Source organism: Phyllostomus hastatus, unplaced genomic scaffold (genome assembly GCF_019186645.2).
Source record: "Phyllostomus hastatus isolate PE091 unplaced genomic scaffold, TTU_PhHast_1.1 phas_scaffold_78, whole genome shotgun sequence".
NCBI classification, from domain to species: Eukaryota; Metazoa; Chordata; class Mammalia; order Chiroptera; family Phyllostomidae; genus Phyllostomus; species Phyllostomus hastatus.
This window is the reverse complement of record NW_025334041.1, coordinates 34,531,811-34,549,432: the sequence shown is the minus strand read 5'-3', so window position 1 is coordinate 34,549,432 and position 17,622 is coordinate 34,531,811. Positions and strand designations below refer to the sequence as shown.

At 37.8% G+C, this 17,622-nt stretch overlaps 1 protein-coding gene across 16 annotated transcripts in view; it reads left to right on the top strand.

Annotated features, from left to right (window-relative positions):
• The window catches only part of ADAM22 (ADAM metallopeptidase domain 22), a 225,794-nt gene that overhangs the window by 109,268 nt on the left and 98,904 nt on the right, over window positions 1-17,622 (top strand). For all 16 annotated transcript variants that reach the window (XM_045826929.1, XM_045826916.1, XM_045826915.1 and 13 more), the window contains exon 4: window positions 6,258-6,324. In XM_045826929.1, coding sequence (XP_045682885.1) covers window positions 6,258-6,324 — 67 coding nt within the window. The remainder of the gene's footprint in view (window positions 1-6,257; window positions 6,325-17,622) is intronic.

The window sequence follows — 17,622 nt, the reverse complement described above, 5'->3', positions numbered from 1 at the left end:
CAACCCCTTCTCTGCGTCCCCCGGCCCCAAGAGCTTTCTGTATGTGCTGTCACTCACGCTAGCTCACTCATGCTAGATTTCACTCATGCTAGGTCTGACAGTGGGGATTTACTCATGTGGCATTGATGGAGAAAGGATCCCAGAGCTAGTTAACATCAGGGATGGGCTGTTCTGGATCCAGGGGCCTAAGCAGCAGAGATCTGGGGCTTTCACTTTGGTATTCACTGCTGGCACAAGTCAGTTTTGCCCAAGTGTCTGCTTACTTTTTGTTTTTCTCTTTGCTTCATCAGCGGTATGATATTTTTCTGAATTTACTAGATCAGATTCCCAAGAGGAACCTGTCTGGCTCTGCTAATAAACACTGCCTTTGTATGGTAATTTTTCTCCTCTACTCGTGGGGAAGTTGTTTCAGACTGATAGCAAGGTTTGGGGGAGAGCATTTTGCACGTATCTGGCTGGTACCGCTCCTGTTTGGGATGCGGCCTTGGAGAGTGGGGTGGGATGTGGATGGTGGAGCTGTGACTAGTTTTGCTTCAGGAAGGGCTTCACTATGCAGCTTCTCTGTTTCATTAGAAGCCTAAGGAAATATGTGAACTCTCTGACATACTTGTGATCAGAAAAAAGAGAGACAACTGTGAGTTGACTGTACAACAGTTATTCTCTCCATCACTCTCATTACCCCAATATTGTTCAACTCTCTCTGAGTAGTTATGATATTCATTGGGGAGCCCCAGAGGGGAAAATGCAGATTGTTCAAAGACAGATGTCTTTGTCAAAGGATTGCTTTTGGCGTGGCAAAGTAAAGTAATTCTGGCAAACCATACTTAAGAAGATGAATGCTAGGAGCTTTTTGTGAAATGTTTGCTGACTCTTTAAAGGAAACACAAGGCTTTTTTACCTTGGCGTATTTTTATCTGAATGAGAGGCTTAGAATTGCAGCAGCCATGTTAGGGTCCTCACAGGAGCCATATAAGGGCACGGGCCACCCACCACACTGATGGTAGAGCAGAAAGACGAACACACTCATGGTCTCACTGACGGTGCTAAGCCACTGCATGACCCAACCCTGGAACTGCCGTGATGGCAGGACGTTGGGTAGGATGTTACTTTGATGCAATGGTAGCCTACAAATACACTATGAGGCAAGCTATTCTAGAAGTAAGGGGACACAAAGCCCACACAAACCAAATTAAAATCCTCAAATCACAAGGTTTGATAAATCAATTCCAAGCACATGGTGAGAAACAGGAGGAAAGAAATGAGTAGGTCAGCACACTTAGGATAGGGTGTAAGTGGGGTGGAAGGACCACATCAGCTAATCCTGGGTACGCAGTGTTCATATGTCCTGCTTTTCTCTCTGCTGCATCCACCTTCCCTGCTGCTACTGTAGTTTTTCAAGGACCGGTGCTGAGATTTGGGCAAGCCCCACAGATGGAAGCTGGCCAAGCTAGTGACACCCACTTGCTGTAGCTGAGATGCACTGGGACAAGAATGCCTCTTCAGGAGCTGTATAGTCTGCCGATTCACTCGATGAGCAATCATGAATTCTATTTGTGGCTTTTGGGCAGAGAAACGTGGGGTGCAAATGGGTGTCAGCAGTGGTTCTAAACCAGGGTGATTTTGCCACCCCCCGCCATGTACATTAGGCAATATCTGTATACATTTTTGATTGTCATGACTGGAGTGTGTGTGTGTGTAAGAGAGAGAGAGAGAGAGAGAAAGGGAGAATGTTACTGGCATCTAGTGGGTAGAGGCCATCAATGTTGCTGAATTTGCTACAGTGTACAAGGTGCTCCCAAGACAAAGAATAACCTGGCCCAAAATATTGGTAATGTGGAAGTTGATGAACTCTGGATGTCAGAAATAGGTGGTTGAATTGGACTTCATAAATATTATATCCTAGATATTTAGTGTCTCATATGTTTATTATATCATAAACACTTATTACCCAGGTGCTTCATTAATATTTAGTATTTTTTTAATTCTTTTTATTTTATTTTTAAAATATATTTTATTGATTGTGCTATTAAAGTTGTCCCATTTTTTTTCTCCCCCTTATTCCCCTCCACCCTGCACACCCCCTTCCACCAACATTTCCCCTTCCCCCACCCTGCTTTTAGTTCATGTCCATGGGTTGTACATATGAGTTCTTTGGCTTCTCCATTTCCCATACTATTCCTAACTTCCCCCTGTCTATTTTGTACCTACCATTTATGCTTCTAATTCCCTGTAACTTTTCTCCCATTCTCTCCATTCCTCTTCTGTGCTGATAACCCTCCATGTGATCTCCATTTCTGTGATTCTATTCCTGTTCTAGTTGTTTGCTTAGTTTGTTTTGTTTTTTTTTTGTTTTTTTTTTTAAGGTTTAGTTGTTGATGGTTGTGAGTTTGTTGTCATTTTACTATTCATACTTTTGATCATCTTCTTTTTCTTAGATAAGTCCCTTTAACATTTCATATAATACTGGCTTGGTGATGATGAACTCCTTTAACTTGACCTTATCTGGGAAACACTTTATCTGCCCTTCCATTTTAAATGAAAGCTTCACTGGATAGAGTAATCTTGGATGTAGGTCCTTGCCTTTCATGACTGAATACTTCTTTCCAGTCCCTTCTTGCCTGCAAGGTTTCTTTTGAGAAATCAGCTGATAGCCTTATGGAAACTCCTTTGTAGTCAACTGTCTCCTTTTCTCTTTTCTCTTGATTTAGACAAGAGAAACTTTTAAGATTCTTTCCTTATCTTTAATTTTGGATAATGTAATTATGATTTGCTTTGGTGTATGCTTTCTTGGGTCTAACTTCTTTGGGACTCTCTGAGCTTCCTGGACTTCCTGGAAGTCTATTTCCTTTGCCAAATTAGGGAAGTTTTTCTTCATTATTTGTTCAAATAAGTTTTTAATTTCTTGCTCTCTTCTTTTCCTTCTGGCACCCCTGTGATTCGGATGTTGGAAACCATAAAGTTGTCCCAGAGGTTCCTAAAGCTCTCCTCATTTTTTTTTTTGAATTCTTATTTCTTCATTCTGTTCTGGTTGAATGTTTATTTATTCCTTTTGCTACAAATCATTGATTTGAGTCCCAGTGTCCTTCCCTTCTCTGTTGGTTCTCTGTATATTTTGCTTTATTTCACTTTTCATAGCCTTCACTTTCCCTCTGTTTTGTGATGATACTCAACCATTTCTGTGAGCATCCTGATTACCAGTGTTCTGAACTCTGCATCAGATAGGTTGGGCATATTTTCATCACTTAATTCTATTTTTGGAACTTTGATCTGTTCTTTCATTTGGGCCATATTTCTTTGGGTTCACCTGTTAAGCTGTAAGTGGTGAAGCCCTAGGTATTCACCAGGGCAGGGCAACCCACGTCACTGCCTCATGGCACTGTCTGTAGGGAAGTGGTCGGAGAGAGAACAATGCCCTTGCTCGAGTCTGGGCAACTTTCAGTCACTTCCCTTGCTACCCACAAACAAAGTGGGCCCCTCTGGTGCTGACTCCCAGCGTGGGTTTGTATACATTCCAGGATCCTGTGGGTCTCTCCAGTGAACTTTCCTGTGAGGCTGGGAGTTTCACCTACAGCTGGAACCCCCACAGGTTTTTCCAGCTAGAGGTTTTGAGGCTTTCTTTTCCTGCGAAGGACCCCTGGATTGCACAGTCTGTGTTGCTGCCCAGTTGTTCCTCCTGGCTTATCCACTCACAAATGTGGTACTGCCTGGTCCACCAGCCGCCACCTGGTCATGGGTCCTCTCCACTGTGGCAGCCCATCTCTGCCCCTCCTACCAGTCTGAATGAATGTTTCTTCTTTAACTGGTTGGTTGTTGGACTTACATACAGTTCAATTTTCTGGCAGTGCTGGTTATTTTTTGTATTTAAATTTGTTGTTGTCCGTTCTTTTGGTTGTGCGAGGAGGTACAGTGTAATCTACCTATGGCTCCATCTTGGCTAGAAAGCTTGTATCTTTCTGTTAAACACATACATGATTTTCTCACTAATACAATAGACATCTAATGCGTTTTGCCCACATCTAACAGACTTTTGCTTATTAGCTACTTATCTATATTTAAAACATGTTAATTTTGCTGTATTTTATAAACTTCCAATTTGTTCATTTAACAGAGTTGAAGATTCACAAAAGCAAATCTATATTACACCTGCCCTGAAATTTCTGACAAGAAATAAGATATAAATGTCCTGACTGTTTGAGCCACTTCTAGTTGTGTTTTCTGCAGCTTGCAGCTCAGAGCATCCTTTCTGCTCCCCCTGTATAAAGTCAGTGGGAAAGTGTATTCCAAAGACAAATGAAACAAGGACTTAGACTATAATTATAGGTTTCCCAAATGGTAATGTAAGCATCAGATACTATAGGAGCTGATTATGGTGCCTCTGGTAATGTAACTCTTGTTTGATCATTCTGTTGACATTTCAAGCAGTTCTAAGTATGGTATTTATTATGGCAGGGCTCTGAGCTCAGAAATACACTTTTTTAAAAAAAATAATCGGACAGTTTTGGCTTGGTGACCTTCAGAACACTGTGAAAAAGATTTTCTTATCTGGCTGAATGTCTAACCATAGAGTTGTAGATTTAGAAATACCAAGTGATGGGTGCCGCCAATTCAGCGCCAACAGGAATGCCCAGTTTGGGAGATAGTGAAGAAGGGAACTTTATTCAGTGTAAGCAGCTCAGTTTTGAAACAGCACGGCTGTGGAACAGCAGGGTTGTGAGATGAGCTCCGGGGTACAGCAGCCCTCAGGCAAGGACACTCCTGGGCTAGACACTTCTGCTCTGCCTTACTTGCACTATTCATTCTGGTCCGGCAAGAAGTCTCTGGGAGTCTCATCTTAAGTGTTTCAACTCCAGCCAGAGAAACACAGTTTTCAGTCTTCAATGTAAAGGAAAAGTGTGCTCCCTGAGCCAGAGGAGAGCTGACTTAAATAAAGTCAAGTCCCCACCCCAGTTCTTGATTGGTTCATCCTCTTGCCAGTGAGGACTCTAAGTCCTTGCAGTGCGATTGTTCCAAAAGGCACTGTCCTGATTGGTCAGAATGGAGCCACTCTGATAGGTCAGTGAAGATGCTAATGCGGATAGAGTTGCACAGTTCCAATTGATCTGGGGAAGCCTCAGTCTTATTGGTTGAAATAGGATTCCATAAACTGCTTTATAAGGGCTGGCTCAGATGGCAGATACCCAGTGCAGGCTTTACCTTGAAGTGTGGTTTGCAATAAGAGGCCTCTGTTTAGAAATGGCTGCTAGGTTCTGTTTTAAAATTTGAGCCCAGTGAGTCACTAAGGAGCCTTAGTTGGTATCTTCATTCTCAGGATCCACAGAAATTTATAGCTTCATGTATTATTTTTATTAATGTTAATTTTATTTATATTTTAGTGTTTTAAAATATAAAGACTTAAGGACTTCTTATGGAAATTGTCTTGGGGTAGACACCTCTATTAAAGGGAAATTTTTCACATGGAATTAATGAGAAATATATTTAAGATGATGTAAGTAATTTAAAATTCTATAAGGAGGTTGCTGTTTCTTTTAAAAAGAGATTTTAAAAGAGAATCATTTTAAATTGCTGATGGTATATTCCTTTTAATTTCTTTTATCTTTCTTTGCCCTTCCCCTTTTATTTTTGTGATAGAAGCCAATGTTTTATTAGATAAAATGTCACATACAACACATAAAGAAATGGTGCACAATGGTAGCAAGTTAAAACTATTGGATAAAAAGCTGAAGTAACAAAGGGAAGAATAAGATGTCTTTAAACAGTTGTGTGCTTATGGCAGCTTCCTAGAACTGTTGAACAAGATCAGTGGAGTCAGCTCTGCTAAGCAGCGGGGGACAGGAGGTTTAGTCAGTTCGCCCTCATAACCCTTTAGCACACAGGTGGCAAACACAAGGCCCTCGGGCCGAATCCAGCCCTCTACCTTGTTTCTACCCAGAGGCAGCGCCGAGCTCTCACTTAACTGTTAAGGAGTAGTCACATTTATACAGTCCCAAAATTACATTCGGCCCTCTGAAGGCAACCTCAAGGCCCATGTGGCCCATGGTGAAAATGAGTTTGACACCTGTTTTAGAAGTATTAGGCTGTGTGTATGTTTGTGTGTATGTGTGAGAGAGAGACACCTATAAAGGTTTATTTTTGTTTTAAAATTAAAGAATTTTGTTTGAAAGTTAAAGACTCAGTAAAGCTGGTATGTGTAAACTTGATTTCCAGATGCTTTCCATTTTTAAGTCCTTTTTGAATCATGCTTTCTTCTGTTGTTGCAGTGATTTGCTGTCCTCCGGATACATAGAGAGGCACATTGAACATGGAGGGAAGACTGTGGAAGTTAAAGTAAGTAACATATTTCTCCCCCTGGGGGAAATTTCTCAGAATCTTTTAAATACTGATTATGATTTTAACTGTTATTGATACTTCTAAGGTACAGTATTAGGGTTTTTATATTAAAGAATTCATCAAGGAAGTGTATTACCCATGGTGTGGAAAAAACATAAAGCCTTTAGTTATCAGAAAAATAATTCTTAGTGCACTGTAGGAGTCATTGGAGGTATGTTTTATAGAGTTAATATTGCTTCACATGGTTCTTTTTTCGATTTTATCACAGAAAATAATTTCTGAAATTTGTTTTTAAGGTTAGCCCTGAGAACCAAGAGGTGAAATCTTGGGTCCAGGGTAGGTACATAGCTTTTCATTTAGTTGAGAATGACTTCCCCTGGTAAAATTGTAAATTTATTAGGTCTACTGGGAACTCCCAGGGAGTTTTAAATCCCTGGAGGCAGAAACCTCAAGATGCTAGTTCTTGTCAGGTAAGTTCTGAAAAGATTTCACACAAAGAAAAGCCTTCTCCAATTATAGGCATAAGAATGTATGCAGCCCTGGTTGGGTGGTGCAGTTGGTTGCAGCCTTACACCAAAAGGCTGCAGGTTTGATCCTGATCGGGCCACTTATGGGAAGCAACTGATTGATGTTTATCTCTCTCCTCATCCTCCCTTCCTTTCTTTTTAAAAAATCATTAAGCATATGAAAAGTCATATAAGCAAGAGTGAGTATTAAAAAAAGAATGTGTGTATTTTTTTCTGATCCGCTGATGATATAATCTTAGGGCATATGAGATCAAACTCCGCCAAAGGGTTACTTTAGACCCTATGTTTAGTGAGTGTGTTTTAGCTAATTGTTTATTTTCTTCTGAACAGTGTTCGGACTATCTGTTCTGTCTTGTCGGAATTATATTGACATTTATATAAATTTACTTTCTTTTTCTGATTATACACTTGATACACACTCATTTTAGAAAACTTGTAATTAGAGATAAATATATCAAAAAATAAAAATATCACTGTTAAACTCTGAGAAATACATTGTTTTTTCATTTTGGTATATTTCTTTATAGGGTTGTTTTGACCTATGCACATACTTACCTTTTTTTTTACATATCTGGTATCCCATATATACAACATTGTAGCTTACTTTTAAAAAGTAAACATTGTATCATACTGTAAACATTTTCCCAGGTTATTTTCTCTCAAAGCCTGTCTTCACTGCTTTTCTTCTTTTTATTTAAGAAACATTTTCTCAGATTCACTATTTTTCAATTTAAATATATTACTGTCATAAAATTTCTTTTTCAAATTAGACTCTAGGTAAGTAAATAACTAAAATAAATTACATTGTCCCATTCAAGTGACAACATGAAACAAACTAAGTTTCCAATTACATATAACTAAATAAAGGAAAATCTTTTATTATGGAAAAATTCAAACATATACAGAAGTGAAAGGAATACTATAATGAACTTCCACATACCCATTATCCAGCTTCAACAGGTATAAACATTTTGACAATCTTTTCTATCTCTACTTGCATCTGTGTGTAGTACTGAAAAGCAGATTCCCCCCCCCCCCCCCCAAAAAAAAGCAAATTCCAGACCTTGGGACATTTTATCCAATAAATACCTTTTTACATATCTATACAATTCTAACTGATAAAGATTTAAAACAAGATATGTTAATTTTTTAATAAATGACCTAGATATAATAATTACTCCAGTTTCTCCAGACAGTTATTCTGAATTTAAGGTTAATTGGATGGTTGGTTGATTTATATCACGGCCTCATTGTACAAAGAATGTCAGGACTCTTCTACTTATGACATAGGAGAATGGAGCTACTTTGCTTCTGGTTGAAAAATAATTACCTAGATTTAGAGTCTCTGGGCTCCTTTTATTCTGATCCCTGTTTGTTTAGCTTCGCTTCTCAATTTTGTATGATGCTGTTCTGATTGCAGAGTGTATCTTATTTTTTGTTAAATTAAAGAAAGGAGACAAGCAGTTAGTTCAGTATCTGTTTCCATTTCTGTCTCTCCGTGGGACAGTGAAGAGCACGTAGGAGCATGGAGCGCAGATCCAGCTAACAGTGATCTATGGTCTCTACAGTAATATCTCTGTTCAGGAAACGTACTTCATCAGCAAAGCACACTCAACTCAGAGATCACTGGGCTCCATGGGTACCTATAACACCCAGGGCACTGACCTTACTGCACAATCATTGATTTTGCAGCCTGAGAATTGCATTTTTTTTGGTTGATGGTTTGCTTAACCCCCAACCCTATCAAACCAGGGAAATGATAAATCCAAAGTTCATCCAGACCTGTGGGCCAGAGGAAATTACTCCCTTCAAGAAAACCACTTTGATCTCACCCACCACCTCCATTTGTTTCTAGTTCATTTAAAAAATGAACTAGAGAATCAAAGTCAAAATTCTCCTCTGGCTTTTTTTCCAGGAACCACATTGAAAGTACTGAATCTTGCCCATCAATTTAGTCAGTAGCCAGTTGCTTTCCTGCTGGTTCCTTGTGTCTTGCCCTCTGTGCTTAGCTGTCTGGGGTGTTTTCTTTTTACATGGAATCTGTCAGTTCTCCTTTCTTTACTAATGACTCACTCACAATTTTCTTAAGCTTTTCTTTTCACTATATAGTATGAGTCAAAACAATTGTAAGATTGTAGCTTTTTTTTTAAACTTTTCATTTTCCTTCTGTATCAGTTTGCTAGGGCTGCCATAACAAAGGACCACAGACAACGTGGCTTACACAACAGAAATTTATTGTCTTACAGTTCTGAAGACTAGAAGCCCAAGATCAAAGTGTCAGCAGGGCTGGTGTCTTCTGAGGCCTTTCTCCTTGGTTGTCTTCTCTCTGTGTTTTCACATGGACTTCCCTCTGTGTGTTGTGTGCCCTAATTTCTTCTTCCTGGAAAGATACTAGTCAGATTGGATTAAGACCTACCCAGAGGACCTCAATGTAACTTAATTGCTTCTTTAAAAACTCTGTACAAATATGTACAGTCTGATGTACCGGAGGTTAGGGTGTCTACATATGAATTTTAGGGGAATACAGTTCAACCCATAACACCTTTCCTAAAAGCCTGTGAATTTTTAAATTGGCTTTTCTCCTGGGACTAAAGTAAATGATCGAAGCCAAACTCTGTGTGAAAGAACATTTTTTGTCCATTGGCACAAACAGGGTTATATTTATTTTGAGGATGCAAAATTAAAATCAACACCATTATCAAATCAGATTTAAACCGTGGTTAGAAATCAGTCTAGTAAATGTCTCTGCTCAGATGTTACGGAATCCTTATTTGTGAAAATTCAGGTGCAATGCATTTGATTTAAGGTGGGAGTATGAATGTGAGAAAAGGAATACATTTGCATAAAAAATACACTGTAGCTGCATTGGTGACCCTTTTAGATTGTAGTTTTATTTTCAAAATCTTTTCATTGTAAAATATAGCACTGACACAGAAATTACTACAGGTGAACACTCTTCCAGTTAGAATTCGAGCTTGTTCAGTATTCCAGGTGCTGCTGCCCAAACCCAAGCCCCTCCTTCCTCTTCTTGTGAGACTTTTGGACACTCTCCTACTTTATGGTGATCATTTTCTCATTTTTTGTCATAGTTTATTGCCCATGCATGTATCCCTGTAGTTAAGTTTTGCCTGTTTAGGTCTTTTTTTTTTTAAATGAATTTAAACATGTCTCGGAATTTTTTGGTTTCCTCTTAACTTTATTTTTAAATTCTCCCTTACAATTTATTTGTTGAAGAAACCAAAGTGTTTATCCTATGCAGTTTCTCATAATCTAGATTTTGCTGTTGATTGCTATTTTTATATTTACAGTAAAATGATGTACATTTTAGTGATTTTTCCTTAAGATAATGATTTGTATTATCTGCTAGACATTCTGTACATCATTGAAGGCAGTTTTATTCCCACCAGACAGGTGCATAATGCTGATTTTAAAGTTCTATTAAATTTTTTCAAAGGTTACAAAGATAAAGGCTGTAAGCAGGAAATAATTTTTATTCTTTAATGAGACATTTTCTTTTTAATTTTTATTGAACTTATTGGGGTGACATATTATATAGGTTTCAAGTATATAATTCTATAATCATCTGTATGTTGTATTGTGTGTTCACCACCCCAAGTCAAGTCTCCTTCCATCACCATTTATCTTCCCTTTCCCCTCTTCTGCCTCCTCCTACCAGCTCCCACCTTTCCCTCTGGTGACCACCATACTGTTGTCTGTGTCTGTGAATTGTGTGTGTGTGTGTGTGTGTGTGTGTGTGTGTGTGTTTGCATTTGCTTACTCCCTTCACCGTTCGCACCCAGCCCCTGTACCCCTCCCCTCTGACAGCTGTCAGTCTGTTCTCTGTATCTATGAGTCTGTTTCTATTTTGTTTGTTTATTTTTTCATTAGATTCCACATATGAGTGAAATATTAATCTCACCTTTCACTTACATTTATTCCCAATTTATTTAAAAATTAAATTCTAAATTTGCCCGTTAGGGAGAACTTTTGTGTATTTGACATGAACTTTCAAAGAATTTAAACATAAAGCCTCAACTAATCAGAATAGCTTGAGAACAAAATCTTTTTATTTTGATTGTAGAAAATGATGGCTCTGGATTCTTAAGGTAAAGGAAAGTGGAATTGATAAAGCAGCAACAATTGAGTGTAAACGATTGAGTGCTCGTTGCTGTTTGTTAGCCGGCTTTTTTTGTGTGGAATCTGAGAGTTGCCAGTATTCTGGTTAATGTACGTTTCTAGTTATACAGCTCTAGTTAATTACTATTATAATACTAATAGTAATTGCTAACATTTATTGCTCGTGATGTGACCAGCACACGCATGTGCGCACACACACAGACACACACACACACACGCATGTATTCATCCTGGAAACAACCTGTGATTGTAAACATAACTGTTTTTATCCCACTTTACTGAAAACTGAAGCATGGAAAGGGTACTTGTTGAAAATAACTGTAATGAGTGGTCGAGCTGCAGTTTGAATCTAAGGCATGTGACTCCAATGCTGACTCTTGTACTCCATTATCTACCATATAGTCTATGTTATGCAGAATAGGATAGCCATAAAAATTGAAATGTATTTTTATTAAGACCTATTATATACATATTCATTCTGGAGGTACTCAACAATTACTCCTTTATAATCTAATTCTTAAACTGAAGTGGTAGTCTACTTAAAGACCCTTTTAGCTATTTCTCTTAAATTTGGTTATGCTTTTGGGTAAATTTTCTGTAATGTCAGTTACCTTGGACAAAAATGGTGAAGACACACTAACTACAGAGTCTGTTTTATTTTCCCATCTCAGGAAAATAGCCCGAGTAAGAGTTTTAGAACACTAGGAGAGCAGTTTTGAACCCTGAATATGTATAGAAGGGGGAAGGGGCAGATTTCCTTGGGATCAAAAAGTAAAAGTAGACATCTTGGTAGAGATGTGATTTATTATATTTATTACCAATGAAAGATCATGACCAGTTATTGATATCATTAACTGTTTCTTTTGGTTAAATTATATGATGTCTTATGCTAATAATTAAAAGTAACAGCCATGGAGAGTCCTTTTTTATTAGCTCAGATTATTTCCAGACTACTATATGTGAGCACTCCCAACATGTCCTTGGATCAGGATCCTAACTGTAAGAATGGTGTGTCCAGAGACACCCATTGTACATTATTGACTTTGGCAATTGACTGGTTACTATCCACCACTTAATTGAATTGAGTGCACTCAAGTATCATTGTCTGAAAGTCTTAATTATGTCCATAGTGGCATTAAGAAGATGGATAAGAAAGCAAAGGACTGTGGGTCAAGGTTGTGAAGCCTGAAATTAGATGAAGGAATTGCAGAGAGGCTTCGTGTTGGAGAGCCAGTGTCAGAGGAGAAAGTGTCCACTTAAGGGTGGAAGAGGTTATTGTGACTCTAGGGGACCTTTCGCTCTGATGGGATGGTGGTACAGTTTTCATTAAAAATATCTTATAGGCAAACTGAAACGGCCACTGTCACTCTGGAAACTGTATACCAGGAAGTTGATATGGAAGCAAGGACAGGTCTGAGTTTCTCTGCAAAATAGTTTTTCTCCTGCTGTTCACATCCATCTTCCTTCCCTGAGGTTAAAGCTCCGTGAACGATTGCTAGCCTAGCATGGCACCCTCTCCCAGGCGGCGCCTGGGTGCAAGTGGAGTCTCTAGGTTCCTTTGGTACTCAGTTTTGTAAGTCAGATTTCCAACTCACTTCTAATTTCTTTAAAAAAGGGGGGGACTCATTCTTTCTGTATGAATGATAGGGAAAATATACTGACGGAGGACAACTGTAAGAAATCACTTAGAAAATTTTGAATATGTGGACTGTTAAGACAGTGTATACCTACCCCCAGCTCATGCTAACTTTGTAGCTTTAAGCCTGAACAGCATCCAGAGAAAATTGCTTGTAATCTTGACTTATATTCAAACTTTCTCATGTCTCCTTTTCCATATTTCTCCAGGAGGAACATAATTCTCAACAGTTGAATACTTTAAGAAATGCACAGTGTGTTAAAAAACAATGTTTCTTAAGGTGTCTCTTAAGATGTGTTTTTTTGTGTGTGAAAAAATCCCCACAAACAATTGTATGGTACTATAAAATATTGTGGATTTCTTTCTTAAGTCAAATATGTTCTCAAGTTGTCATTAGTCACAGAATTTAGTATACCTAAAATGTAGGTTATATAGAGTGTGACAAAAGCAGGTGTATGGTTCATATGGAAAATAATACAATTATTAATAAATAATAATACAAGAATAAACTGTGTTTTGCATACTCACAACTGTAAATCTACTTTTGCCCCATGCTGTAGTTTAGTGACTGCATTCTCTTCTCCTTTTTGGTGAAAATATCTTTATTTAACATATCCTTTTATGAGACATAGATTTTTCTTGAATTCATTACATATGACCAAAGAGTACGTAAGTGCTTGAACTATTTATTTTTTGGCCATAGGAAGCACAAAATTAGCTATTAAACTGCCAGAGTGTCATTATATGTACTTACTGCAGCAGAAAAGATGAACAAAGGGTTAATCTGCTTTTGGTTGTCCTGGATATCAAGTTTCCTTATTGATTCTCAAAACTGCATTACCATCCAGAATCTTGGTACTTTCTATGGAAGCAAGAAGGATAAGAGTTAAAAAGAAAAGAAAAATGAGTACTAAGCCATCCATACCATTGCATCAATGATGAATTTTCCTAAGTGGAGATTTGTGGGGCTTTTTTTTCAAATAGCTGTTAGGTTATATTTTGTTTTTGAGGCAGTCTTTGAGATGAAATGTAAGCATCAGCCAATGTAGCCCAGTAATCTATCCACAGACTTTTAAAAATCTTGTTTCCGCCCCCAACTTTTTTTTAGGAGAATAACTCAGCAACAGTATTTCATATTTACAGCTTTCCCTTACATTTAAGAATCATGCTTTCTATCTTGAATTCTCACCACAGTAGCTCTTTCAGAGGCTCTTGGCTGAGGGAATAATACTTTGTCACCTAGACAGTAATTAAGTCACATGGCCTGGGAAGATGCTTTTAGAAAGGATTTTTTTTAAAACAGATCTATTTATAGAAGTTGTTACCTAAGCTCTTAGTTTTATCACTCTTAATTTCAAATAGAAGTTTCAGGCATTTTCTCTGGCTCTGTGGAGATAGGGCAGTCTTTATCCTGTAAAGAAACTCAGTGATATGAATCTTAATGCCTGCTGAGGGGCAGACTGCCAATCAAAGTCCTTTAGTTGGTCCTCTGAGCAGCAACTGCTGCCCTGGTAACTGGGATTTTTTTTTAAGCAGCTTCATATGCCATAAACTGAAGTGAGTGTGGTCTCTATTTTATTCATTAAGGAGCACAGATTCTTTACTGAGTATGTGTAAATAGAGTTGATTAAAATGATCAAAGTTAAGAAAGCAATGCTAGGAATGTTTGGCAGATGCCCCTTTCCTGTATTTTATATCTGCATTCATATTGTTTTCACTGCACTATCTAGGAGAGTTAAGTTAAGAGCTCTCAGCACTGAACCTACACTTTGAGAGCAGAGCCTGTGGGGCGGGATGAAGGAACTCTGCAGGTGTCCTGGGTTGTGGTGTGGCTATGCAGGTACCTCACCAGGTTTTCTTTGAAGAGGGGAATAGTTCAGAGGTCATGGCTATGGATAGGATACCTGCTTACACTAATAGAAAATGTTGAAATTACATGACTGGGAGAAAGTTCTTTTTCAGTTCATTTTATGAAAACAGTTTAGCCATGACTTAACATTAGTTTGACTAGTAATAAACAAGAATGATTTTTAAAACTATTGATTAATATATTCTCCTTAGAGAGCAATATTAAGTTATTAGATGTAGCAACACTAGTTTTAAACTTCATTATATTTAGTTACCTCATTAGTTCCTACCTGTTGACATAAATAATTTTTTTAAACCCCAGGATTCTACAAGAATAAGATCTAGACTTTCTTAGAAAAATAAATATACAAATAGGGTTAATCTTCCAGTAATTGAATAAGAAATTATTGAATTGAATCATGGGGATGCTGGTGGGATTCAGTTCCAGGATCTTCTGAGTTAGAGATGATTCTGTAATTGCAGACTGGGTCAGCACAGAAAACCTTGTCCTTTGGGTCCTGTGGGTTTGAGCTGCTGCCCACTTTTAAATACTTTCAGTTTTAAATAGTGAATTCTATCAAAAGGAGAGCTCATTGATTTTCTCTGTTATTAGCATAAGAGCCTTAATATCCTCACAGTCGTATTTTGGAGTATTTTGTACCCTGACCAAAAGTGTAGCTGGAAAAGCCATTTATTTGATGGTTGATGTATGGGACTCATAGAGAGCTGGTGTCCTTGATCGATAATGACCATATGTTGCTGTGTTGTAGAAAGACTACACTTACTTTTGCTATCTATCCACTCAGGCTGCAGGAATAAATCTCACCTTGGAGACAGATAACTGCTGCCCATGGTTCAATGCTAGTCACTTGGAAGAGTTAATTTCTTTTCCTTACTCATTTTTCTGCCTTAAAACTATCAGTGGCACATTCTCTCCAGCTAATGAGTGGAATTAAAAACTGTAGTGACTAGCTGTGCTTCTGTTTTATAGAATTTTCAAAATTTTGTATTTTTGCAAATAAATATTTATTACACCCCACAAACCCTCTCATTTTGTGATAATGGATTTCCTGTTTTATACAGCCCACCTCTTTTGAATCATATTGATATCTTTGTGGGATCAATACTGGTAACTGGACTGAGGAATAAGAGTAGAAAAATAGCAAACACTTGTATGCCACTTACTATGTGGCAGGCAATATTCTAGTAAGTGTTTCGCATGTGTTATATCCTATTTCTTCAACAGTGCTGTTGCTGTTCTCCCTTTGCAGATGAGGAAGCAGAGCACAGAACGTTTAAGTAACTCACCCAAGTGTTTGACGCTAGGCAGCATGGTGCCAGAAATCATGTGTTAGCCACCCTCTCTGTGGAAACATTCATAATAGCAGAGGAGTTGGAATGCAAGCATTTAAGATACAATACTTCATTTTACCATTTGTTAGCAATTGTTTTAGTAAGCCATGAATTGAAGATGTAATTGTTTTGGCCAGGTGAGTTTCAATTATTCTAAATATAATACTTCCATAATTCTAAAGAAAAACACATGCTTTCTAAGGAAGTCCTGTTTTTTCCAACCATTTTTTTCTGGGGTTTATTTTTAGTCCTTCTTTGTTGTCCGTAGGAGTTAGACTGAGTATCGTGTGGTACGGGGGTTGCCGTAGCTTCTAAACTGGAACCATGTGAAACGTGTTGCTGCCTTACACATGGCAAACACATGGCTCAGTTCTTCTGCCCATCTTATGACTATGTGTAAATTTATCTGCATCTGGAGGAAATGTGAGGTTTTATGGACAAGATTGAACTAAGCTGAAACATATCATCATCCTGCCAAAAGACTAGAAGATATTTGTATTCCTGCCAAAATATGCCCCTCCCCCTCCTCTCCAAACACACACACACTGAGAATAAAAGGGCTACGCAAATTTAATAAACACACTGATAAAATGTTTGTTTTTTTCCCTCACGTGTAACAGCTATTCCAGGTAGGTCCGATAACTTCTTCACCTTTACCCACCACCAGTCATCTCTTCAGCATCTCTTTGCTGAGCTGACAGTGTGTGCACTCCCCCCTGGCAGGCTTCTGCAGGCATATGCTCCTCTTCCATCTTGCAATCAGTGGATTTCAGGAAGGTCTCAGATTTCATGATTTAATTCTCTTTGCATTATGGGAAAAAATTCTTTGGGGATTAAGTAAATTTTGCTTTCCCTTGGGACTGAAGCTAGGTTGCTTTAGGTCTATCATCATGTAGAATGCATCAGCTGCCTTAATGGCATGGTTGATTATATGTAGTCTTAACTCTGTAGCCTGAGGAAAATATATTGGCCCATTACTGGTTTATACAGGTCAGGTATCTTAGGGCTGGGAGAGAAGAAAAATGAAAAGTGACAGCTGGTGTCAGCATGAGTTCTGTTTCTAAGCTCTGTTTGTAATGTATTTGAATAGAAAGTCCTCTTTATTTTTCTTTCTGGTGTGAGATCTTTTTTTCAATTCAATATATAAATTATTTCATGTGTTAATATTCAAGGTGTTATCTATAAACTTAAAAAGATGTGTTCAGCTATATATTTTTTTAAAAAATCAAAGTATCACTAATGGTATTTCTATGAATAGAACCAATTAGCTGTTTTATAATAGACTATTATTCCTATTTTAATTTTAATTAGAGAGTGAATCTTTTCATTATATAATATCTTGTACAAATCTACTGTTGCACTTTTTTTTTTGAAATTCAGAGTGAACTATTAGAGTAATTATGACTGAACAGGAAGTTGTGAAAGTTGTTTTCAACAAGTTGGAGACAGATTTGAACCAAAAAAAATAAAGAAAAATAACAATAAAACCCAAAGCAAATCATTCCCTTGGGGTTGTCCCAAACTAGTATTGTTTTCTTACTCATTAAAAAAATTTTTTATATTTTGGGTGAGTAAGTGGCCACTATAAAAATAAGAATTGGTAATAAAGATCAGGGAAGAAGTGCCTGGTATTTGAGTGGTTCGAGTGTTTGCAGCCATTTTTGGGCAGTAATTGATGAGAGCTCTAGTATCAACTATCAAACATAATTTTATCATAGCAACCTTTTCATTGCATTTAAGTGGTAGAAAAGGAGGTAGGTGCAGGTGGACTTGGTTGTTCCCATAGGAGACTCC